The sequence below is a fragment of the Arvicola amphibius genome, chromosome 3 (assembly GCF_903992535.2).
Source record: "Arvicola amphibius chromosome 3, mArvAmp1.2, whole genome shotgun sequence".
NCBI lineage: Eukaryota > Metazoa > Chordata > Mammalia > Rodentia > Cricetidae > Arvicola > Arvicola amphibius.
In genome coordinates, this window is record NC_052049.1 from 119,129,490 (window position 1) to 119,156,535 (window position 27,046).

Sequence of the window (27,046 nt, forward strand, 5' to 3'; positions counted from 1 at the left end):
GCCTGGACACTCACCTGAGGGCAACTGCTCGAGAGGTCCTGGAGCTGAGGAGCAGCTGATGCTAAGTTAGGGTCTGCCTCTGATCCTATTTGTTCATAGAGCAACTGCACTTTGTTCAACTCCAGAATTCCTTTGGTTCTAGCAAGATTCTGAAGATGTTGTCTAAATGCTACAATTCCTGCAAAATACAAACATCAAACAGTTTACAAAGCAAAATAAGCCTTTTAGTTATACATTCACACCAGCAAGGCAACAACCTTCTTCCATATCTCTGGTTCAAGTTTTCAAAGCCAGAAAAGAAAGCACTTACCTTGGGTAAGGGAAGTGTCTGATGCCCTGCGGCCTTCTCGGAAGCTCACAGGGGACCGATTGTGGACCTCACGTTTCTGAGAGCTCAGAGCCTGCATGGCTGGGTTGGTAGGTCTGAGGCTTATGAAAGGAGATCCCATGCGGGGTGAAGACTGGTTAGCTAACATGATGTCCTTCAGGGAAGGGCTGTCTTCCAGGAAGTTCAGGTCTCTCTGGGCAGACCCCATATCATACTCAGAGTCCACACTGTCAAGGGAGGGGTTGTCACTCATAGAGAAAATTTTCCCTGTAGAAAAAAGTAAAACAGATACTACCTAAACCGATAGAACTTCTTTAAACACACTGACAAATAGCAAGACTAAATTGCTGACTCTAGTCTTGACAGCTGCAATCTTTCAGGATGGACAAGATGACTGGAGTACTCACAAGTCTGGAAAACAGAAAACTCACCTAAAACAAAAATTCCTGTCAGGGTTGGGGATCCTAAGTGTAACTCAGGGGCAGAAGAGCTGCCTAACATGCTCAAGGCCTGCAGTCAGTCCAGCACCACAAACCATCCTCCATCTTTCCAGAATGCTTTTACTGCTAAGTTTAACCATCTTCAAATCTGGTGAGGAAAACCCTATGGAAACTATAGTTATAAGATCTTGGCCTTGAAGAGAGCCGTAAGTACACTGTCAACTCAGAGATATTGCCTTTTAATTTCTATTAGCTGCTGAGTAGACCTGATCCACAGTCCATGGCATCTGCTCTGTAAAGGAAGGGACTATGGATGAAATTCCAGAACTTGGTGAGCATTACCACTATTTCTTTTTTCTCCTCCTTTCAAGACAGGGTTCTCTGTAGCTTTGGAGCCTGTCCTGGAACTAGCTCTTGTATATAAGGCTGGCCTTGAACTCACAGAGATCTCCCTGCTTCTGCCTCCTGAGTGCTGGGATTAAAGGTGTGCACCACCGCCCGACTGGCTGCTATTTCTTGATGCATGCAGTATGAAATGACGCTGTAAGGGTTTAACTTGGTGGGTACCATACCTGCCCCGGGCATGACAACCAATTGGTTAGTCACTTCTGACAGAGTGTGCCGTCGCTGCCCACTCCGAGTGGCCTGGAAAGCTTCAAAGGCCTGACTGGGGTCTTCCTCAGCCTCTCCTTCTGTCTCCAAGCCTTCATCAATGGAGGTCTCCATCATATTGCTGGGCAGTGACTGGCATCCCTTCCTCACCAGGACAGGGGGCACAGGGTCAAGCAGACAGCCATTCACCTGTCAGTGTGAGAGGAAACTCAGTTGCTGCTTTGCTGAGGAACACCCACAGCAGAAAAATAGGCCAAGACTTAATTAAGGCAAACGAGAAATAAAGTAAAATATTAAAGTGTATGCATTTACTTGCAATGGCAGCACAGACATAAGAAATGAAGGCAAGTCAACTACAATGTTCAGAGACCCAGACTGGCACTGCCACCAGGTTACTCTGAGTCATCACTGTTACAATAACCACTTTTTCAGTGGCTTACAGATGAATAGAATGTGCTGGCTTAAGGCTTACCAGTTATTATTATTTTTTAAGTAAGGAAAACAGAAGAGGAAGATGAGCTTCTTTTCACTTCTAGAGCAAATGTCTCATAGCTGAGAGAATAGTCACTGACATTCTAATTCTCAACCACAAAACATACTGATTCTGGGTATACTTTCATGTTCATACCTTAAGTACTGATCTATTTGATATTTTGTTTTTAAATTGATTCAAATGTGCCTAAGGAATGGGAAGTAAGAATTTTTTGTAGACAGACAGATACCACAAAAAAGACTGAAAAAATTCAAATGGCAAAAAGCCCAAACCTTCCATTATAGAATAACAAATGACTCACAGCTCCTAATTCCAGCAGAGGTTAATAAGCCCCAGTGCACGGAATCCTCACCCACTAGCAGTTCACACACCATCTACGGGCCCATCCCATAGGGAAAGCTCGGCACAGATCCTGAATGAGCACACTGCCTTCCCACAGTTGCCAAGCAAACCACCTAATGGCCAGCAAAACAGCATACAAAGGGGAGTTGTGGTTTCAAGTTCTGGCTGGTAAAAGCCCTAAAGAGCAGGCAATTATTTACCTCATTACTTTAACTATTCCCCTGTGGAAATCAATCTGCTTTCTCCTATGAATAGCTGCTCAGGAGCAGCCAGCAAAGGAGTCAGTTCTCTGTGGTACTTTCAATTGGAACCCACTGGGTAGAGCTATTGTTTCCACTGAAGCAGAGGCAGCTCATGTACGTGAGAAGTGACATGGGACTGCCCTATGCCAGGCACAGGAGGCTTTCCTCAGCAGGTGCTGAAGGCATTGCAAAGTCCTTTTTATGGAGAGGGAGTAGGGTGACTCAGAGCTTTGTTTGGAGGAGCTGATTCCACAAGCATCTGAGGTGAGAACTTTCATGCTGGTAAGGTAGCTGATGCTTTCTCCCCAGATCATACCAATCCTCCCATGGTACAGAAAGAAGGAAATCTGAAATCTGGTCAGCAGCTGTCATTCTCTTCTTGGCCCAGGCCAGATATGTGTATCTTTTGTATTTAATAGTTTTCTTACAGCAAAGAATGACCAACAACTCTTACTCTAGACTCCTTAGCAGTCCATTGTCAGCTTGCTAAGGCTCTCAAGACCTTTTAAAGCAATTATCTACTGAGCACCCTTACATGTGCAGCCTTTGTCAAATGCACTTCTCACCTCCCATGGTGTAGCAAACTCTTCCTTTCCCTCAGCATGGATGTTACCTTCTCCTGACTTAGTCAAACAAGCCAGCTTCCTATGAATTTGTAAACTGTCACCATTTAACCTTATTATCTCATCTAAACCAGAAGAGAAAATATGTCTGAATAAAGTCTCTTCCAGATATAAAACAATGGTTGTGATTTTCACTGAAGACTTTTCATCTGGGGACAGTTATGGGTGAGCATCTCTGGCCGTGAGTAGGTTTCCTGAAGCAGCTGACCATCATACTTAACTAGAATTTTTATTACTGTGATAAAACATGACCAAAAATATCTTGAGAGGAAAGGATTTATTTGGCTTATATATCCCAGGGCATGGTCCACTGAGGGAAGCCAGAGCAGGAACCTGAAGGCAGGAACTCAAGCAGAAGCCACAGTGGAATGTTGCTTGCTGGTTTGCTCCCATGGCGTGCTCAGCCTACTTTCTTATAACATCCAAGATCACCAACCCAGGGGTGGGACTGCCTCCAGTGAGCTGGGCTCTCCTCCATCAATCATTAATAAGAAAATGTTCCAAAGGTCAATCTGGTGTGGGCATTTCTCAACTGAGGTTCCCTCTTACCAAATGACTTGACCTTGTGTCAAGTTGACAAAAAACTAACCAGGACAGCAGCCATGCTAATTTACCCAGGGACTTGACTGTAAAATAACCCAGATAAGTTTTCCCCTTTAGTGTATTTTATCATCTTCCTGCGAGCAGGAATGGTGCAGAACTCAAACTTCAAAGCCCCTCACCCATATACTAAGACAGTCTACAAGGATGTATGACTAAAATGCTGGGCTAATCTACATAAATGACATAAGCTGCTACAAAAAAGAATTTATGCTCTAGAAATACTCAGATTAAATGAGAGGATTTCAAGATGTGGGCAAAATGTATAGTTTCTAACCCTTTCTTTTCCAGAGACTTCATTTGCAATAGATGATATACATACAGCAGTCAAAGCTCTCAGAGGCCCAGCACTGACTCAGAAAGCCTTCGAATCTGCTTTTCTAAATTGGTATGTTGGCCTTAATTCCCAAGGTGACTATATTTGGAGATGGGGCCTGTAAGTGAGCAAAGCCCTGGGCCAGTAGGATTAGTATCTCTTTAAGAAAAGGCACATTGAGGGCCGGAGAGACAGATCAGCAGCTAAGATGCATACTGCCACGATCCAAGTTTGCTTCCCGGCACTCAAGATGCTCACAACCACCTGTAACTCCAGTGCTAGTGAATTTGATACCTCTCGCCTCTTTGGGCACCAACACTCACGTGTACACACCCACAGACATATACCCACAATTCAAAATAAAATACATTTAAAAAAATAAAATAAGAAAGGGCACACAAAGCCATGTATGGTGGTACATACTTATAATCCCAGCACTCAGGAGGCTAAGGCAGGAGTGTTAAGTGTCTGAGGTCAGCCTAGGCTTCACAGTGAGATCCTGTCTCAAAAAAAAAAAAAAAAAAGTGAAAAAGAAAAAACATCAGAGAGTTTGTTCTCAGTTACCCCTTGACACACAGGAAAGGCTGCGTGATGTCTCAAGACAGAGTGAGGTGACTGTCTAAAAACAGGAGGAAGACTTCTTTAGAAACAGAACCAGCTGGAACTAACTCTATCTTGCCCTCTGGCATCCAGAACTATGAGAAACAAAATTTCTGTTGTTTAAGCTATGTAGCTTATGGTATTTCATGGGCAGGTGAGCAGGTCCATACAGTACACCAAGTATAATATAAGCCAGTGAGTTGGAAGGGAGAAATGGACCTTATTCCATTGCATGCCGTGTGCCTGGCAAATGGGGCACATGCTGAGCAGGTGCTAAGCTTCATCACTTTCCAGTCAGCTGCTTAGGCTCTAATCAAGCCCTTTTTTTTTTGTTTTTTTTTTTTTTCATTTGTAAAATAGTTGTAAAGTTGTTGGGAAAATCAGCTAATATAATTCAGAAAAAAATATAGTTCCTTTACAGCTCAATACACTTCGTTGATTTTTTTTTTAAGCAAAGGGGAGTGCTCTTCAATAACAAAGCATAAGAATAATGTTACAACACTTTAAAAAAAAACCACATTTTCCCCCCTGACTTGAATCAAATTAAACAGGTGAAGAAGGAAAGAAAGAAAGGAATTATAATGCTAGAAAATTCTTTTTAAAGCCGGTGCTTTGCTATGGAGCCCCAAGTGCCTCTGTATTTCTGTTCTCTTGCCCCATTCTACTCAGTCCTGGCTATATGTGCACTCACACTTGGCTTAGAAATGTGTACTTAAGTAACAGGGCACAGTAGTTACAGACTTGGACATAAAATTAACTACCATCAACCTATTTAAGGCTGCAAAATAAAGGAAATAACTGTGTTCAACAAGAGGCGTTTTGTTGTGGAGTATTAGGTTAACTAAGCAAAGATGTGTTGCATTTGTTTTTACTGTGGTTAATGAATAAAGAAGCTACTTGGGCCTACAACAGGGCGGAATAGAGCGAGGTTGAAAACTAAACTAGGGGGCTGGAGAGATGGCTCAGAGATTAAGAGCACTGAGTGCTCTTCCAAAGGTCCTGAGTTCAATTCCCAGCAACCACATGGTGGCTCACAACCATCTATAATGAGATCTGGTGCCCTCTTCTGGCCTGCAGGCATACATGCAGGCAGAACACTGTATACGTAATAGGTAAGTAAATAAATGAAAAGAAAAAAAGAAAACTAAACTAAATGCTGGGAGAAAGTAGGTGGAGTCAGAGAGATGCCAGATAGCCGTCAAAAAAGAATGACGCCCACAGGAACTTGATGGAACCTTGCCGGTAGACCACGACCTCATGGTGATACACAGATTAATAGAAATGGGTTAACTGAAGATATGAGAGCTAGCATAACAATATGCCTAAGTGATGATTGGCCAAGCAGTGTTTTAATTAATACAGTTTCTGTGTGATTATTATGGGTCTGGGTGGCAGGGAACAAACGAGCAGCTTCCAACTACAGAATATCACTTTGATTATGTGAAAGTGTGTTACATTTGTTTATGCTGCATTTGTTTATTTTATTTTATTTTATTTTTTTTTTTTTTTTTTTTTTTTGGTTTTTCGAGACAGGGTTTCTCTGTAGCTTTGGAGCCTGTCCTGGAACTAGCTCTTGTAGACCAGGCTGGTCTCGAACTCACAGGGATCCGCCTGCCTCTGCCTCCCGAGTGCTGGGATTAAAGGCGTGCGCCACCACCGCCCGGCGCTGCATTTGTTTAATTATGTAAATATGTGTTGCATTTGTTTCACCTTGCCTGCCAAAGGCATCTGATTGGCCTAATAAAAAGCTAATTGGCTAATAGCTAAGCAAAAAAGGGATAGATGGGGCTGGTGGGCAGAAAGAATAAATAAGAGGAGAAATCTAGCCTTAAGTAGAAAAAGAGGGAAGAAGAGAAGAGAATGAGGAAGAAAGAGAGGAACACGCACAGGGTCAGAAGTCAGGCAGCTGCCAGACTTGAGAAGCAGGAAAATAAGCCATATAGAAAGAAAGAAAAGGATAAAAAGCCCTGAGACAAAATGTTGATGAAGAGAAACAGGGTTAAATTACAAAACTAGCAAGAAATGAGCCTAAGCTAATGCCGAATATTCATAACTAATAATAAGTTTCCATGTCATGATTTGGGAGTTGGTTGCTGGCACAAAAGAAAAAGCCTGCTAAAGCATTTAGTAAAAGAGATGTATAAAGCAACAGATTACATAACTGTTAAAGCTTATGCCTACAAATACTTCATGACATGGAAAAATTCTCATAAGATACAGAAGATATAAGCCGGGCGTTGGTGGCACACGCCTTTAATCCCAGCACTCGGGAGGCAGAGGCAGGCGGATCTCTGAGTTCGAGGCCAGCCTGGTCTACAAGAGCTAGTTCCAGGACAGGCTCTAGAAACTACAGGGAAACCCTGTCTCGAAAAACCAAAAAAAAAAAAAAATACAGAAGATATAGAATTACACACAAGAGAGAATAATTTTAAGACTCTTCCCATCTACTGAGTCCTACATCTTACCCACCGATTTACAGTACGACATCAAATGGGTTATCTTTGAGTAGTGAGATTATAGCTAAATTAATTTTATCTTTATTCTCTTTATATTGTCATGCATGATTATTACTAGTTTTGTTTATTTTTATTTCAAATTGTAATTTGAAATTTTAAATTCAGAAGTGAAAGTGAAATTTCTCCCCTAAAGCCTCTAGAAGTTCCGGTGTTTACTTCTCCAGTCTTCTCTTGTATGTGCCACTCTCACTGTAGGTGTTAAGGTGAATCAGACACAGGATGTCTCCACCACACTTGCATTTGCAAGGTTTATCTCTCAGGTTCCTTGTCAATCAGCTACGGAAGAAGTGAACTTGGAAATATTTTTATTACAGTCTCTTAATAGTATTCCATATGGACTGAAATGTGTGTACATGGAAGATTTATTCTACACTGTTTGTGCAACTGTCTTTCCTCTATGGGCCCTATGTCCTTAGGGTTTCAGTTACTTCTCAGAAATATGCTTTCCCCTCCTGCCCCAGAAATCCCAAGTCAAAGTTTCAAGACAGACTCTTTAAGAGATTTTCCTAACAATTAAGGGAAGGAGAGGTGATGTTTAAAAATGTACAGTACTAGTCCTTGCCTGCAAGCAGAAATGGAATTATCAATATATACAGCTATAATATTTCTTTCAGAAAACAGCTGGGTTATAGTGAATGTATATGAAGCAATATGAACAAAGGAAGTAAAAGATTCTTTTGTGTGTGCATTTGTTTATGAGCCTCAAAGAAAGAGGCAGCCAGAAGGACATAATAAACGATCCACGGTAAGTCCTGTGGATGTTTATGGCTTGTATGAATTTCATGGTGGCATTGCCAGTGTGGGGGCCAGTTTCACATTGACACTCTTATTCCTACAAATGAGAATATACCATCTAGCAACTGTTTATATCTTTTGCAAAACCATTCATTTCCTGTCTGTTTCCTAGTAACCGTAACAATCACAAGCTTTAAAAATAGCTTGCCCTATATATTATAGCAGACAGTGCCCAATCTGCGTTTTGGGCCTGGTGCCCTTACAGACAAGACTTCAACACACTGCATTTTAATTTCTTCAAGAGAATTAGATTTTAAAAACAAATTATGCTGCCCTAATTTATGTTTAAATGCTGAGCATGAATGTATCACTAATGTGTAATGCTAGGCAAACACAGGCATAGAAAACAGACTGTCCACAGGAAGCAGACTCATCTTTAGAGCTGGACAGTAACTATTCCTGTTCAGCAACTTGGCCTAACACCTGCTCTGACAGTCTGGCATGGAGCTGCCACTGCTACTGTGCTCCAGCTAGGCTTGTGTAACTGAGGAGTCTGCCTGATATCCAGAGGTCTCAACTGAATGGCATTTCCCATCCCATTTGTCTACGCTCAAAATATTGCTGGAGGCTTGGAACTCTATCCTCTCGACCCCACTGCTACCATCCCCTCTTCTCACATTTCAATGGTCATTCCCATATTTCAGGCCCTGCATTATCTCCCACCTGAACCCATGCTTACCCTCCTTTTTTTTTTTTTTTTTTTTTTTTTTGTCCCCTAGCCTGTGCTTGCTAGAGAACCATTCAGGCAGAATTTCCAAGAACGGGATGCATGTAGTGTTTCCTTGCTCAGAAATCTTCAGTTGTGCTGACTATCCTATCAGCTGACTCACCTATACTTTACCACATCCCACACCTAGAACACTGCCCAGAGACCTAAACTGCTTGCTTGCCATTCAAAACTAACACATACATCTTTACTTCTACAGTTTTCTTTTACATGCCTTTTCCTTCAGACTGAACGACTACTTGAGTTGGTCGAACCTGATTACCTATAGCTTGCTTCTGATCAGCTCTTCCCTTCACTGAAGATGCCCCACTCTTGTTTCCAGACCCATGGATTCTCTCGACTCTGCAGCTCCAGCTCTGAGAGTTACCCCCAAATTTTCCTGATCAAGTACAAAGTTAAATCCCCTGCCTCTTCCTAGGTTCATTCTGACTTATGTGACAATGTTATCAATTTATTAAGCAGCTGGTATGTTGTTTCAGTTCCATCTAATATCCTTTTTGTTAGACCACAGTCTAGCAGGCTGTTAGGCAAGTTCATGACTGATTCATGTTTTTATTACCTAAAGAGGCTAAAACATGAGAAAACGATTTGTTGACTATTTAAAATCTACCCTAAACTACACAGATTATCTTACTTAATTCTCCTAACAGTCTCCTAAAATGGGTATCCTACTTTATACAGAGGAAAGCAAGTCACCTTGTCCAAATTCACACAGCTTAGTAAAGAGCAGTTTAGCATACACTAAGGCCTATATTTTATGACAGTTTCCTATTAATATGATCATATGTACAGCACTTGGTATAGAGTATATACCACTTATATTAGAAGTCAGAAAAAAATCCACTGTATGAAAGAAGCAGTCATCTTCCATTTCCTAACAGCCAACTTTATACAATACACCAAATACAAACTAAACCCTTAAGGCATGCCCAAGCTGAACCAAAAAGGATGTTTGCTCAGTCAAAAAGAGATCCTATCACTTTGTATTTACAGTTTACTGAGCTGAAGAGAGGCAACAATAACAAAGTGTAATTCAGTAGAAAAGGTGATCTTTTGTTTTTAAAATCATAGTTTGTTAAATCAACCAACATACTCTATCCATCCACTCATGCACCCAAAACACAAGAAATTTTAAAACCTGGAGAAAAGAGGAACTGGTTAGGGAAGGAAAAAGTAGAGGGTTGATGTGGCCTGATAGTTGTTATTTAACTGATGAGAGCTGATCTTGAAACATTTTAATAGTTCTTCACCAAAGCACACCCAGCAGAACCACACTACAACACTATACTCCAAACTGAAGTCTCCAGCCACTCTGCACTGCATCTCAAGCATACCAGCTGTACCTTAGGAGTGTCGACACACTCTTCCTCCATAAAGGCAGCTTCTGCTTGACAGCTGGATGTTGGAAATGAAAAGGCCTCCACATTGGATGCCTGTGGGAGGAGGGTAGATCGCATCAGTCTCATGTTCGGTGAATGCAAGGTCACTGGGAGTCCCACAGTTTGTGCCTGAAAATATGGCAAGAACAGACAGTGTGGGAACATTGTTACTTGCTCTATACACATGCACACTCTTACAATTAGTAAGTCTTCTTAAGGTGACTAAAAGATAAAGTGTTATCCACTGGAACTCCAGAAGACTCAGTTGTGAGTGTGTATGTATGTGTGCATGCACATGCATGATAAGCACTAATTTAAGTCTCAATAATCAGACATTCTGAAATAAATTGTACAGAATTTTGTTCCTATCTCATAATGAGAGATATACCTTTCACAAGGCAACAATTTTAGATAGCCGTTGTAAGCAATCAAAGAATTACCTTTGTCTCAGTTCAACAAAGTTCTATTTTTCTTTCTTTAAATATACTAACTGAAAGATTTAAAAAAAAATAAAGAAAAATAAATTGCCCAGAGTATAGGAACTCAACAATGAGCCAAGGCCAGATACACACAATCCCCACAGCTAGCTATAAAGAAGGTACATGAAGTAATTGTTTTTTTTTTTTTTTTTCCTATTTCTTCTCCTCACGAGAAGAAGGAGAGAGAAGCGGTTACTCAGGTGACAGGAAGATCCCTTTCCTTTGAGAAGATGTAGTCTGAAGAAACGCTCACTGCTACAGAATCTGTTTCTGAAACCAGAAACCAGCTTTCTACACAGAGCTCTGGGTCTAGTCAGTCTTCTCTCTTAGCAACTTGGGGCTACTGCGTCTACTTCTTAAGTTCTGGGGTAAAGGTCCACCCACCACCCCTGGCTTCCTGTGGGTAGTTCATCCATTCTTCTGTCTCCTTTGTTAAGTGCTTTAAATAAACAAGGATCATACTTTTCTTAAAAAAAAAAATCGTTTAAAAGAGCCTTTCCTTTTCACGATTGACCATGATGGATTTTACTGCTAAAGCTCCTGGATGGCCCTCTACCCACAGCCCTTAAGAACTGGCAGAATCATTTCTTAGCTACATCTTAACCATAACAGACACTGAAACATCCAAGGGGACAACTGTCACTGCAGATAACAACAGGAACAGGAGCAGCCTGTTTGCCCTGCTACAGTTACAAGGGATATATAGGATGGTGACTTTTAAAATCAGACAAACAAAAGGGACAAAACTATGAAATTCTATTTCTTTTTAAAGGTGTGGGCTTGATTGGTGGTTCTGTCACTTATTAACTGTACGATGACTTTAATCAGGCAATCTTTCTCTGAACCATTTCTATATCTGTAAAAATAGGTGTAATACCCACTTCATAGTGAAGTTAAGAGCGAAAGGTAACACGTGAAGCCCTCAGCTTAGCAATGTTAATTCTCTTTCCCTTCCAGTCTTAAAAATGACCCAAGGACAAAGCAACTGGACAGGAAGACGGATGTACTTTTGCTGTTTCATTGCTTCCAGCTGGAATTTTAAGCTGATTCTTGTTGTTGTTGTTGTTTGTATGTTTCTGAGACAGGGTCTCTCCATGTAGCCCTGGAACTTGCTATGGAGACCAGGCCAGGCCAGCCTGGAACTCACAGAGATCCAGTAGCTTTTATCTCCAAACGCTAGGATTAAATATGTACACCATGTTCAGCTAAGTTGGTAATTTTTTTTTTTTTTTTTTTTACTCAAGCAGACTTTAATGAAAACTGTATGAGACGCCCCTACTCCTGCATCTTCTCAATTGTTTCTTCCTTGTATTTGCCCTTCTCCTTTCCTACTTGTCGAGACTTGGCTTTCCTTTCCAGAATCTTCTTTCGGTCTTTGTCCAGCTTTAGCCTGGTGATCACCACCTTGCTGGGGTGGATGCCCACGTGGACAGCTGTGCCATTAGCCTTTTCTCTCTGCACCCGTTCAATGTAGATGACGTATTTCTTCCTGTACACCTGGACCACTTTGCCAATCTGCTGGCCTTTGTAGTGTTCCCGGACCTGAACTTCGTCATCCTTTCGAATGGGCATCGAGCGAACATTGTACTTCTGTCTCAGCTCTTTGGAAAGGGGGGGAAGACATGATCTTCCTCCGAATGTGAGAAGGCGCATTGAAATGCCGTTTGCGGTTCTTGCTCCGGTCAGAAGTCACAAAGGGATCGAACTTCATTTTGGCGGCTGCGATCCAGCGATGGCCGCAAGAAGAAAGAGGTCTATAAGCGACTTCCGGTTCTGTAAGTTGCCGAGCTAAGTTGGTAATTTTTAAGTAGGAAGGAGTATGTATAATCTTACTGTACATTTCAAACATTTGAATATTTAAGTATTTAATTGAATTTTTAAGTATTAAAGTATATACTTAAATATACTTATATAGGACATATTCTGATACTAATATCATCATATATAGTGCATGAGAAAAGAACAAAACAACAGTAGTGAGTGTATGGAAACACCTCCAACAATGCTACAGACCGTCTGAGCATCAACAGAGCAGCGCTTCCTCCATCCCTCTTTGGGCTTATGTCTTGGGTACATTTTTCTCTTTCAAGACTTAGTCAATTTACTCTCTTGGCTGCCACGCGACACTCTCATTTCCTAATAAAGCACATTCCTACCTCATCACCGGTTTTTCAGTCAAAGGGTGAATTGAAAGTGTGATTTCTAGTTTTCCAGTTTCTTACCTGTTCCTTTCACCTAAGAGCGGTGAAAGCCTTACCTGAAAATACTGCACTGGAAATGAGATGCCCACATCTGATCACAAAGTCCTATCTCCCTAGAATTCTGTCTGACTCTTTATGGTGGACTGAGGTGTATCAGATTAAGCACACCATATTTTCCTTGACAATTTTTTTCTTTTATTGGAGACAAAGACAGTCTGGAGTTCCAGCTGGCATTGGCCCTTGAATCCTCCTGCCTCAGGCTCCACTGTGCTAGCATTACAGGTACCCACAATCACACAGTCTTCTCTCCATAGTGCAGGATTACAGGCACATACCATCACAGTCTAATCTCCATAGTGCAGGATTACAGGCACATACCACTTGTGGACTATTTAAGAAGAATAAAGAAACTTAGCTGAGAAAGTATGTTACTGCACTAGGGGCATCCTGCTTCCTATCCTTTTGTCCGGCCACACTTGTATGTAGGAAGGGCTTCACCATAGCTCACTATCATCAACACAGTTTAGGAGTTCTTTTTCCTTTCCCAACCTATTTAAAAGCAGTGTTATCAATTTTAAAAGCTCTCAAGTGCTCAGAAATACTCTGATCCAAATATCTGGAGCTATACTGATATACTATTCCCTCACATTTTTATTGATACATTATTTTATTTATAAGATACGTTAGCTAATCAAGAATTTTCATTCCCTTATTTTTTCATCTTCTGTAGAATCAATGCAAAATTTATATTCATGTACGTTTATGATTCTGTTGAACAGGGAGTGCTACTTACAGATGCTGGCCAGCATCTTAATGGGAAGACAGCACTCCATTCCCAGCCTCTACACGAGTCCTAGATCTCTCAGACCACATTGCTTTCCTAGCACTGAGCCATGTCCTCACTGTGCCCTCAGGCCTTCAAGGACAATGTCACTCTAACTCTGTTGTGGAACAGATACTCGGCATTTGCTTCACAGATGGCAGCTCATCTCGTCACAGCACTCAATGTCATTCCCATTTTAGAATAGGTAAAGTGAGGCACAGAATCTGGGACTCGCTTTCACCACTAAAGGGAGCTGCACTTTCTAGGCAGTGCTGAACTCACTCAGGTCCACCTTTCTTAGCCCTCCCTCCCTTTCTACTAGCACCACATTAAGTCTTCAGCATCCTGCATCTCGATTAGCATAAGAATCTCAGAAGTATTCTTCAGAAGTTCCTGCTCTTCTCAGACTGAGCATGGTACCACATGTCTTTAATCCTAGTACTTGGGAAGTACAGGCAAGTGGATGTCTGTAAGTTCGAGACCAGCCTGGTCTATATAACAAATTCCAGGCCAGCCAGTGAGATCCTGTCTCAAAACAAACAACCATCTCTTGCAGCGCTTCCCTAAGAAGCCATCCTTTCCAATGCTCCCATACTAACTGGCTTATGGTCTTTATAAGATTGTCATTGCTTCCTCATTTATAAGTCATCGTTGGCATTTAGAGCTCTTCACAATATGGTTTCGACTTACCACTTCAAATTTTTATTTTCTTAGCCTTCAGTTCAGATGGACTAAATTCACAGGAACAAAGCCTACAACGGGCCATGTGAGCACTTCTGTTCATCCTGTGTGTTATCTCCTTTTAGTCAGAATGATGTATTTATCACAGTCTCACACCTCCGTGAAGATTTGTTTTAAATGTCACCTCTCCCAGGAAGCTGTCCCTATTCAGATGAGCCTCTCGCCCTTGCCCAAGACCTCAGGTGATTCTGGCCTTATTTTGCTTCTACAGGACAGCTCTGAGAAACATGATGGTATTCCATACATTCAAACTCCTAGAGCACCTAGTAACAGCAGCTTGCACATGGTCAATCTGCAATAAAATTCTATTAAATGAATTGAAAGTACAGGCTAGTTACATTATTTCTCAAGATTAGCAAATGATTAAAGGACAACACATCTCTTAAAGAAAAGGACTGAAAATAAAGTTAATCCTTAGAAGCAGGAAGGTGCTAAAAGTTTTGAGAATCTAGTGAATGACAGTAGTTGAAACTTTCTAGAAAAATACTTCAGAAGATGAGATAAAAAAAAAAAAGATGAGATCCTAACCTTTTGTACCAAATGATGGAAAATGTGTCTAACATAATAAGCCTCATGCACAGATGAGACTAATGACTCCATGGGTCATTACCTTGGCAACTGTTTGTTCTGCAATGGTGCTAGGCCGGCGCTGGCGGCCATCAAGTCTCTGCTCCACGGGAAAACTGCTCCTATGTGATTTCAGACGTTCCACCAACAAGAAATAAATGGCAGCAAAGTGATTATAGCTCTTGTTTTGCAAAGACTGAAAGAGAAAACAGGTGCTGAAGGCATAGAACTATAAAAACCAACCAGGGGGTCGTTACCTTCTTAAAAGGGAGGGAAAGATATGTGTCCTGAAAATAAAATCACAAAGCCTCCCCTTGCTCTCGTTTTCTAAGAAGTGAGGAACAGCCTTGCAACATGCTCCTGCTGCCATGACGTTTAGCATAAGGGTACATGTGAGCCCTCTCAGATTTACTCACATGAATTTCCACAATAATTTTGGCTTGAGATTTTAGATCTGTATTTTCATTCACTTAATTTTGGATACTAAGGTACTTTAAAAAAAAATCCAGTAGCAAAGTATACCTCACAACAAACCACTTTCTAGACTTTAGACAGGAAGGAGTACATTCAGGTCTCTAGTATTGCTCAATCAACAGTGACATCTTTAAGCAACTATCTGGTCCTATTTATTTTGGGATCCATTCATGTTCCTGCATTAGGAGAAAAATGCCATCACTGTCCCATATAGACATCTATCTCCCAGCACTAGGTTTAAGATTAGTCAGCATCCCTGTGCCCTAAAGTTCTAACTCTGTAACTTCAGGCAAAGATCCAGTCACTGAAAACTCTGAAGTGAATGAACCAAGTTTTTCCCGAGCTTGCTGGTGATTATTCTGGGCTGGAGAATGACATCTGGATGCTAGATGGAGAGACACTGTGTCTACGTACTTAGGTAATATTTTCCTTGTTTTTGCAGTCCCGCCCTTTGGAAACCTTGAAAATAAACTTGCTTCCCAAATTTTTCACATCTCTGGCTTGCCAGCTTTTCTGGGATGCCAATCCAACAGAGAAACTTCTCTTGGCATCTAGTCCCACCTGACAATCCATGTGGGTGCTGTTTGGGGTAACACAGATCCAGGAAACCCTCAGGGAAACAACACCCCACAGGCCTAAGGGACCCCACAGAAGCTACCATCTAGGATCTACTCATGGATAAGCATGGGAAAACATCACTGAGTGCACAATGCACAAAGTGAGACAGCGAGCTTGGTTTTGCTCATGGTCACAACAGGAGACAAGAAACAGTCTCCATAAAAGCACTGTTCTGCTTTGGGGGAGGGAGACTGTTGTGCAGGTCCTGTGTATGCTGTGTATGTTCTACAAGCATGCTAACTATTAGATAGGAAAGAAAAGCCAAAAGGAAATTTCCAGGTTCAAAGCTTTCTTCATTCTATAACCATTAATGTTTATAAATCATAACTTCTCTTGTTTCTGCCTTTTAAGTTTCTCTGCTTCTCCTAAACCCCACTGGCTTTCTTTAATCTCATGTTTTCCTTTTGGTTCTTGGTTCAACTCAGTCTTGTTCCATATTAACTAGTTTAATACCAATATGGAACTTCATGTTTCACTTTTGAAAAACCTTGTATTCTTTGTAGATAGGATCTCACTATGTACCTCTGACTGTCCTTGAACTCACAGAGATCTGCCTGCCTCAGAGTGCTGGGATTAAAGGTGTGCAACATCATGCCCAGCCTCCTTTACATTCTATTTTTAAGCTTCAGACTTGGCCTTTTCCAAATCCTCTGAAAATTCTTTTCTTAGACTTTTTGGCAGAGAGGGTGAAGGAAGGGTTTAGAGATTCAATAACAGCAATTATAAACAGACTCGATGTAATCTGTTTATGATGAGCATAAAGCTTCAGGAGGCAAATGCTGATGAACCTTCAAACACCTCTGGACACACCGCATCACTTTACCTCAATAGTCTTCTGCTGATCAATTCCAAGGCTGTGCATCAATCGCAGAACCTGTTCATTAAATTCTCCAATGGATGGCTCATTTTCTTGTTCTTGTGGATAGAGAATAGGTCTCTGTACAGGAACTTCTATGAGCATCCACTTGTGCTCCTTGATTTGAGCTATGCTTAGCCGTTTGGAAGGATCTAGGACCAACATTCTTCTAATAAGGTGTTCACAATCTGTGGAAAACACAATGTTAAAAAGTTGTATAGATCACCTCCAGGCATACGAGCATGGCCCATGTGACTTTGCTAATCTTCGTATCCTTCACTGGAAAACAGGACAAATGAGCAAATGAATGCATGTGTGGTAGACTGGTCAAGTTCAGATGCTAAACAAATACTTAAGAAACACGTGAGTATAAGTCTCTGTGTACTACAAGAGCCTTCCGAGTGCATTTTATCTAGTCACACTAAGGAAAAACAATGCTTAGCTCCATTCTCAGAGAAAGGTTTATGAACTGATCCTCAGCAGTATGTTCAGTAAAGGCAGCTGGGAGAGCACCGTGTTTTTTCCAGTGAGCTGCTGCTTTTCTCATCAGTGTTGCCAAGGACCATGTATGCAGCTCTGTTTCTGATTACATTCTGTACACTGCGGCTGCAGCTATGAGTAAGAGCAAGCTCTTCACCACCACCCTCCTCCAACTCAGACTCCTGCCACTCACATCTCTCACGCCCTGTGCTACGTGCTTGGTGTAGAATAGTTTCATTATCCTTGCGACACCTCTAGGGAAGGAATTACTGTCAACTCCACTTAACAGATGAGCCAAACTACCCAGCCAGTGAGTAGCGAACTCAGGATTCCAACCAAGTAGTCTGTCACCAGAGCCTATGTGGTCTTGCCTTCCCAAGAGCATTAATTACATCTACTGTTGCGGGAATATGAGATAAGGATGAAAACTAAAATCACAACTAAGGAGTAAATCAAACTGTTGTCCCTTTGACGGACCAGAACAAGACAGGTAGGGATTGTGGCATTTCAACTGAATTTACCAACGTTCTACCAGTTGACTTTGAATTTAAAAATATTTAATTCTGCAGATATATTTTATATGTAGAGTAAAATGGTTGTAAGCCTATATCTATGGAGTCTAAAATAAACTGGACCATTTATAGACCTAAGCTGAATGGGAAGACTTGCTGCTCTTAATCTGGGTAGCTTCTGTTCTCAGTTACACGGAGGAAGGCTGGAATTTGTCTTGTCTACATAGAGGCTGTTGAAGAGCTCCATGGGTCTTAAAATGACTAATTCATTTTATCTGGTACCCAAACTCTCAGCAGGGAAACTAACTTTGGCTAGAACTTCAAACAGCACAATTTCTGTAACACACAACTAATATGATGAACAGCTCGTTACCTTCTGACATGAAATATGGAATCCGGAATCTTCCTTCCAAAACTCTCTGCCTCAAAATAGGGAGAGTTGGTCCGTCAAATGGCAGAGCTCCACAGACAAGGACATAAAGAACAACTCCCATGCTCTAGGGAAGAAAATGATGCAGTCGCTTTCAGAGAGAACATCAAACACTCATTTCCCACACACCGCCACAGCTCTTAAAATCACATGGTCTGATGGCTTCCTGTCCTAAGTCCCCCTCTCACCTACTGTGGTGAGAGTAAGCATAATAATACCCAATGATCTGAACTTGGTCATTTTGCTTGCCATATTACTTCAAGTCATTGCTGATATTAGGATGATAACACTTGTCTCTAGAAATTCTTTCCTAGGGATCCACTTCCAGATGCTTTGACTAATTACAGTCTACTGGATGGGGAGAATATAAAATCTTATTCATCTGTTGAGTACCAGGAACTTCTAAGATAGGTCAGAGTACCGATTATCATGATAGATACATTAACATGTCAAAGTAAAGCCATACCCATATGTCCAGCTGTGGCCCTTCATATTGCTGCCCTTCAAAGACCTCTGGGGCTGCATAAGGGGGGCTGCCACACCATGTTGCCAGCAGTTCACCAGTTTTAAAGAAATTTCCAAAACCGAAATCTATTGGGATGGAAATAAATGTTACTTTCATTTCTGTTCTCAAACTACACTGCATTTCTCAGTAATTAATTTTATAATTTGGGACCACTACGGTCATAATATATAAGGATGAGGGTGACATCTATCTTATACTATTCCCCTAGTAACTACCACAATGATAAACTAACAATAAATGAACACTGCTGAATAAATGCATATATGCTGAGTTCTCAAACAGAACATGTGAAAGATAGGAAAATGACTTTAAACTGTGGTTCTTTATGTTGTTTTGACACAGGATCTCACTGTGTGTCCTGGGCTAGCTTTGAACTCATCATTTTTCCGCCTTGCCCTCTCAAGTGCTGGGCTTACCTACAGACATGAGTCAACAAACCCAGTTCTTAAACCATGCCTTTTTTGGTTGTTGTTGAAAGTTCTATTTGTGTGGATTTGATTATTGCAGAATGTAAGTTACTTGGTTACTTGATGATTACTTTTTATTCTCTATAGTCTATAAGAGGTAAATGAGTGCTGGGTGGTGGTGGCGCACGCCTTCAATCCCAGCACTTGGGAGGCAGAGGCAGGTGAATCTCTGTAAGTTCAAAGCCAGCCTGGTCTACAGGGTGAGTTCCAGGACAGCCAAAGCTACACGGAGAAACCCTGTCTCAAAAAACCAAAATAGGTGAATGAGTAGAACCCAATTAAGTAATAACACATACCATTTTTGAGTCAACCAAGAAATATAAGTACCAATTCTTTAAATGTTGATTCATACATCCTACTATAGGCAGATATACACCTGACTATCTCATTAACAAATGACAGCATATGGCCTAGTCACTAGTCACCCATCACCCCTGTCACTTATGTTCATTTCTGGACACAGTGGCATTATACTTCAAAACAACTGTTAATCTTAGTCACACTGAATTTACAGTTTTCATACCCAGAATGCATTCTGCAAACACTGTACTCAAAGTCTTCAATATGCACACGTATACAAGTTTTCAGTGTACATTGTCATAGATGTGTGTTTGCCCTTTTGTTAAGACTCAAGAAACAAATTCCTACTGTTGTACAAGTTAGGCCCATACTTTCTTGTGCTTTAAATCCTGAAACTGAGAGGATCTGGCTCTCCACTAGTACGTGCACAACACCGCATGCACAGGGAGCTTAAGCAAAGACTCAAAGAAGAGTGGATCCAGTCTCCACTGTCAGACAGACTGGCTTTGGGACCAGGGTCAGCACCTGTGAACCTTAGTTTTCCCACCTGCAAAGTTGCAATCATAAACATGCCCAGATGGCAGCTGTTATGCGGGACCAATGTGCTAACATAAACTCCTGCTTTGTGCCTTGAGACAACACACATTAGTAACTTGGGGAAAATGGTCTCTCAGCCTGCTGACCTAGAAACAGGTAGGCAGCAGGCACAGTAATGACTGTAACCATGTCATCTTTGCTTCACGGAAGAGAAAAATAACTACAAAATTAAGGAGAACTAGAACTGACTCACAGTTTGTCTCTTTCTAACTCTAGTGCCATAGGAAAGGTTTTTACTTCTCTGAAGCTTACGTTTCCAAATCTATACCAGTGAGAATAATCAACCTGCCCAGATAAAATGCAGTAAGGATTAATGATTAACGATGTAAAATGCCCAGAACACAGATGTGAAATGTCAGTGCTGCTTCTGTGAGACCACTGTTCCCACTACTGCCTTCAGGAGGAAGCGGTCACACGTAACTACACAGGAGGAGTAGAAAAGCCAGCAGGAGCATAAGGCCCAGGAGAGAAAAGATGATGCATCTGGGAAAAAGCCTCAGCCCATGCCTGTGGGGCATATGAGGACATATGAGGTCAGGGGTGCCAACCAATCCATCTTTACAATGTAACACCACCCCAGAGATCTTTGTCTTCTTTATCTGAACTCAATGGCTAGCTACTCCTGCCACCAGATCACTCATGCATAGAGATGTTTCTAATCTTTTAGAAAAACTACTCTAGAATGAGTTAAGAATTAGATACTCAGGTCTACTTTAAAGAGGAAAAGATTAATTTCCTGTAGAAGAGATACAACCAAACTCTGGAATAGAAGACTGATTGCAGAGCCTGAAGTAGGCACAGGGATGAGTGCATTTTAAACCACAATGGCAAGATGAGTTCTTCAGTATACATAAACTGAAGATACTCTCCAAGCAGCATGGTAAAAGTTTCAATGTCTTAAAGAGTCAACGGAATTTCTGGACAACCTGATGAAATGAACTCTACGGAGGGAGGACACAAGCCTGTTGGGAAGACAGCCTGGCATGTAGCCTTGAGGTCACTCATTGGTACATTTCTTAGTAAGACAGCAAGAACTGAGGAGGAATCACTGTGAGTAGGGTAGCCCTGTCCAACCTAATCTGTACAGATCTGGGCAGAGAAAGCATCCTGTTCCATTACAAAAAGGTGGTACTAAATGGACACTTATGTATTCGATCCTGTAGAACAATCAGAGCCATACTGAATGGCAGCCAGACTCACTAAACTTTCACAGAACCGTAACTGCCCACATCCGAGAACCTTTACCAGAGCACTTCTAAAATTACATTTGTGATAATCTGCTAAGTGTTTTAGCAGTTAAGTAGAAAAAGTACTAATGCCACTGAGACATACTGTGTACTGAGCAAATGGCAGTGAGGGCCTCATGCATGCAAGGAGAGCTACAGGTGCAGCCCAAGTCTTTACGCCTTTTAAAGGGGCATTATCAAACATGTCACGTGGTAATCTAAGCTCTGTGAGGAGTCTAGAGTAAAGCAATGTGGAAGCCTGATTTTAGGAGAAAGTTAAGCACTTGTGAGAGATGATGTGGCTGGCTATGACACTGGAGACACGGACCAGAAAACCAAGATTAACAACACCTTACATCTTTCTATGACACAGTGATCGTGGCTATTTGTGACCAAGTTAATAACCGTCAGGTTAAAGAATTGGCAATGAAAAGCATTTTAAAAGGCCATTTATATTTCTTCATAGAAATCTGGATAATTTTCTTCATTCACAGCCTATAGCTTTCTGTAAATGGCATACAGTGAGTGAGTAAGGAGTGAGCATGTAGATGAAATAGGAACATTCAGGATTTCTGATTACCACTTACTAAGACAGAATTGACTATACAACTGGCCTTCAGTATCTCTAGGGGACTGGTACCCTCAGTGGGTACCAAAATCTAGATGTTCAGGCCCCTTATATAAAATGGGGCATTATTTGCATACAACCCCCACACATCCTTCTACATACTTTAAATCATCTCTGGATTATGTACAATACCTAATAATCTAAATAGTTGCTTAGTGTATAATGACAAAACCAACAAAACCAAAAACCAAGTCTGCACAAGGTTAGTAGAGATGCAGCCTTCCCGGGCCTATCCACATAGTACCCATGGGCAGTATTTCCATCTGTGCTTGGTTAAATCCCGGGATGTGGGACGCACAGATACTTGTCTCTTCACTATACACATGAATGCTGTACGTGTGTTGTTAGCCACTGGACAAAGCCCAGAGCAAAGTCTCACAACAACTCAGAATAGTTACAGACCCCATCATCTCCAACTTTGGGCAAGGATCAGGGAAACAATCAGTTGGACATGCCTTTCTTTAATCTAGACTTAGATTTCAGGCCATGTTAGATCAGAAAATTAAACGGGAAAATGTTTCCTTTCTAGCATGGCCTCATTTCTACTGTTAGAATTTCATTTAAAAATATTTGCCTGTTTATCTATGTGTGGAGGCATATGCCTGCCATGGCACACATGTGAAAACCCATTGGGATCTGTTATTTCCTTCCACCATGTGGATTCCAGGGATTTAACTCAGGTCATGAGGCTTGTCAGCAAACCCCATTACCCATGGTGAGCCATCTTGCTGGTTCTAAATCTCACTTTTAAAATGCCAAATATAAAATAATATATACTTATGGACTATAAAGTGATATTTTGGTATGTTTGCATTGTTCATTAAGTCTACTACCTCATTAATTACAATTCCTTGTTACAAAGAGATGTTTATTTATCACACTGCTGTATCATTCACTGTTGTAAATACCTGACTCTGAGCTACAACAGAATACTGCTGTTATTTATTGTGATATTCCAATTGTTCCAACCTGCTTCATTTAACATTTTTTTAAAGTTAGTTTTAAATACTCCTGTATCTTCGGACACCAGAAGATTACCCAAGTTCATCTTGTATCTTCTTTGCCCAAACCCTTAACACCACTACTTCTCCAAGATACTATGGTTCTCTTTGTTGAGTAATAGACCTAGATTAGGCCCTAGATCTGTACAGTGATATGCTAAGTATCATTAGTTACAACTGAGTAGAACTGCATTCAAATACAGGTCAGGTGTGCTTGTTTAAACTGTTCCATCAAAGCCCTAAGTATGCCACTAGGCAGAGTTTAATATAACTTAAAATCGGAGGTAAAACTGCCCAAAATCCAGATCAATCCTTACCACTAAACAGAGAAGAAGGATTTTAAATTCGTTTCTGTGTCAGGCGATGCTGACCTATTGGGTCTTCTATCAGCACCTTACCACGTGAACGAGAAATTAGAATGTTTATAGAGCTCTATCTTAATTCACACTTACATTCATTTTCGGAAGCTATATTCATTGTAAGAGTACATGATGGAGCCAGGTGGTGGCAGTGGCAATGCATGCTGGGTAGCACTGGCTGCACTTGGGAGGCAGAGACAGCCAGATCTCTGTGAGTCTGAGGCCAATCTGGTCTACAGAGTGAGTTCCAGAACAGCCATGATTATACAATCCTGTCTCTAAAAACCAAAAAAGAGTGCATGATGGGCTATGCAGACAACCCTGTCCTTGTTATGTCAAGATGATGCATGTTTTCCTCCCTGTGACACTAAGGCATGTATTCTGAAGTTTTACTCTCACAATAGCTTCAAGATTTCCCAATACAGCCACACTCACTCATTTGGTTTACATATGGTTTCAGTATTTATAAAAGATAGGGTTTGGGCTAGAATCTTTAACCAGAGTTAAGTCACTAACACTTTTGGGACTCAAACCAGGCCTCAAAAGCCGAGTCACAGAACTGTATCTAATGTAACCAGTTACAAGCCACAGGGATCACACATTAGGGCTAGTAGTGATTTCTGCCCCGTGTTCTGAAAGATAAACTGACCTTTATCGTCCTGATAACAAAAACCACCATTACTGTCATCATAAATAACATGAATTACCAATGCCCAAGCACCATTAGCAAAAGGCCAGTGTTTTAGGCACAAAAGAGCGAGATAAAGAGTATATCAGCTGCTGCTGATTATGGGAACACCAAGCAGAGGAGAGACTTCGGTTGTTTGCTACAGCAGTATGCAGCTGGGAACTGCTACAATGCAGATTCTGATTTAGCAGGGCCTGAGCTTCTGTTCCCCTGGCCAGCTCGGAAGGGTCACCATGAGTGTGAGCATCAAAGAATAGACAACAGCACAAGCTGTGCCTAAGAATCTAAGGATAACTAACTGTTGGTCAATATTTACTGTTGCAAAATAATAATTACCAAACACATTCAGGTTTTTTTTGTAATTAAGAATTTGTTTAGTAATCTTTTTTTCAATCTTTACTTTAAGTACTCTAAGTCATTTTTTTAATTTTTATTTTAAGCTAAGAAAAAGTAAGTAATTTCTATAAACTACAACTTGGGCAGTTTTTAATCTCTCTGTGTTATAATGTCTATTCTAAAAGTTTACAAAAATCCTTGGTTTGGTGAGGAGGCTGGGAAAAGATGCCTGATGCCACCTTATGACCTAAGTTCATTTCCAGGACCCATGTGGTGGGAGCTGAGAACTGACTCTCACACGTTGTCCTTTGCCCTCCACATTGGCACACCTACCTTTCCCTTCCCATATACAACATACAACACATACACACATACCAATCAATATGATTTTAAAAATTAAAAATAATTATCTTGCAGAGAAGACGGCTTAAGGGTTAAATTTAGCCTTTCTTAAATGACCAATAGAATTAGGCTATCTAGATGAAAGGGTACACATCTGTAATTATCACTGTAGGAGCGAAGACAACAATCACAAGGAAATGAACACTGACAAATGAAAGGTAGAGAGTGACAGGCCGACCCATGCACAAACTGAAAACGCATTAGCCAATGCTGACTTCAATGCGTATTTTGTTGCCCAACAGCAAGAAAAAGCTGGTTGCTTTGTTTATCTCCAAACATCAATCACTCTGTCTAACAGGAGGGCATAGAATAATCACCAAAGCTGGGATGAAATGTTATCCTCAGACCAGTATGATCATCTAGAAACATTTAACTGTGCCCAGTCAGGGAGTCCAAGAGCTAAGAAACACAGAAATGATCATCCTTAGCCTTAGTGGAGACAAGATGGAAGGGACAGAAATAAATGGAGGCCTAGAGCACTCCTCCACAGTCCCAGCTTTAGAAACTAAGCTGCAAAGCAGGACTGATGGACGTATGGCATCATGCTTTCATATGCAAGGCCACTTGCCAATTTTAAACAATGCCAATAGTAATTGGAAGGTCAGTATTTTTTAATAATTCCCTTTTTCACTTCCATCCATTCTAATTTCTAGGTCAGAAGATTGAAACTGTATACACAGAAACCTTATCTCAAAGTCTTGTAAGTAAAAAGCTGTAGAAGCAATGGCAGATGTGACAGGCTACCAATCAAGTCAGAAAAGAGATGTTGTTTTTGCGCTAAAGATAAGTGACTTCTGATACACAGGTCAGACTAATCTAGCTAATTCTTTATTACTAATTACATTTAAGGTTTTTGTTGTATCAGACAAATACTTTCAAATACAAGTGATGCACTTTCTGTGTTCCTTTATTATCAGCATTGACAAGGCTCTAGGCCAGTGGACTTTATTTTATGTGCTGTAGGAGGTTATTTGGCCATCAAAGTTTTACAGCTTCATTTTAATGGAGTCAATTATGTCTCGAATGCAAGCAGTAGCTTCCTTTTACTGAGTGCTTACTCGGTGCCAAGAAATTTAACTAACAATTTATTTTGCAAACACTTGAACAGGACCATGTACCCTGGTCTTAAGTACTCTGCAAATATTAATTCAAGTAACAACCAATATGAAATATGAACTTGTGCCATTCCCCCTTTACAGATAAGGAAACTGAGACCGGGGGTGGGGCAGGTGTGAGAAAATGTCTCCAGGCCAGTAAGCCAGTAGTAAGTGGCACTCCAGGATTCATTCTCAAGTGGACTGTTTATTACCTACTATACTGAATTGCCTCCTCATCTTAAATAATTATTAATCTCTATACACTGTTCCTGAAAAGCATAATAATTTCTAGTTAACAGAACAGAAGCCCTGGCCTGGGGAGGTTAATTAACCTAGCCAAGGTGACAGATTCAGATGACATCACCAGAGTTTGTATTGGCATTGCCTGTTACCAACCTCAGGACCTAAGTCCTGATAAGTCCTAATAAGTCTTTGAATTATGATAATTAAAAATGTATTTTTATTATTTTATTATTTTTAACTATTGTGCATATATACATGCATGTGTACAGAGTCCAGAAGAGGGTGCTGGACCTCTTGGAGCTGGTTACAGACAGTTGTGAGTCACTTCGTGGGTGCTGGGAACTGAACTTGCGTTCCTGGAAGAACATCATGAGCTCTTCACTGCTGAGCCATCTCTCCAGCTCTGAGTTGTAATTATTTTCTGAAAACTTCCTCTAAGTAACTAATATATTTGAATCACCAGGTATTATTATGAAACTTTCAAAATGTGAAAGTTGGAAACTAAAATTAAAGATAACTCACTTTAATGCATTAAAACCATTAGCCATGACGTCGAGGAAGGAGCAGTGCTGCAAGTACAGAATCCCTGAGATCCTGCTGCTTTGTTTCCGCCTTTCCCCTCAAATGCCCCAAGCGCCTATTTCATGAAGGGTGGAGGCCTCATGACTGGGACAACCTGAACACAGCTGTGGGCGAACCCATAGTTCTGCACTGTTGAGTTATTATTGCAGGAAGCGTAAGCTAAAAATTAATCTCAGAGCCATGCTTCTGTATTTATGAAAACCAACCAAGGTTTATACTTCTAACTGTGTGGTGGTGGCTCATGCCTTTAATTCCAGTACTTGGGAGGCTGAGGCAGGCAGAGTCTGTGAGTTTGAGGCCAGCCTGGTCTACAGACTGAGTTCCAGGACAGCCAAGGCTGTTACACAGAGAAATCCTACCTTGAAAAATCAAAGGGGGGACGACGACTCATACTTCAATT

General features: G+C 41.0%; 1 protein-coding gene and 1 pseudogene across 3 annotated transcripts in view; both read right to left on the reverse strand.

Moving 5' to 3' along the window:
• Sik2 (salt inducible kinase 2) overlaps positions 1-27,046 on the reverse strand; it is a 97,366-nt gene that overhangs the window by 5,496 nt on the left and 64,824 nt on the right. For 2 of the 3 annotated variants that reach the window (XM_038323465.1, XM_038323466.2), the window contains exons 5-12: positions 18,661-18,785; positions 18,138-18,261; positions 16,740-16,960; positions 14,868-15,020; positions 9,978-10,142; positions 1,341-1,569; positions 311-595; positions 15-178 (exon numbers count right to left, since the gene is read on the reverse strand). In XM_038323465.1, coding sequence (XP_038179393.1) covers positions 15-178; positions 311-595; positions 1,341-1,569; positions 9,978-10,142; positions 14,868-15,020; positions 16,740-16,960; positions 18,138-18,261; positions 18,661-18,785 — 1,466 coding nt within the window. The remainder of the gene's footprint in view (positions 1-14; positions 179-310; positions 596-1,340; positions 1,570-9,977; positions 10,143-14,867; positions 15,021-16,739; positions 16,961-18,137; positions 18,262-18,660; positions 18,786-27,046) is intronic. The other variant, XM_038323467.1, reaches the window with a different exon arrangement.
• On the reverse strand, positions 10,811-12,203 carry LOC119810134 (annotated as a pseudogene).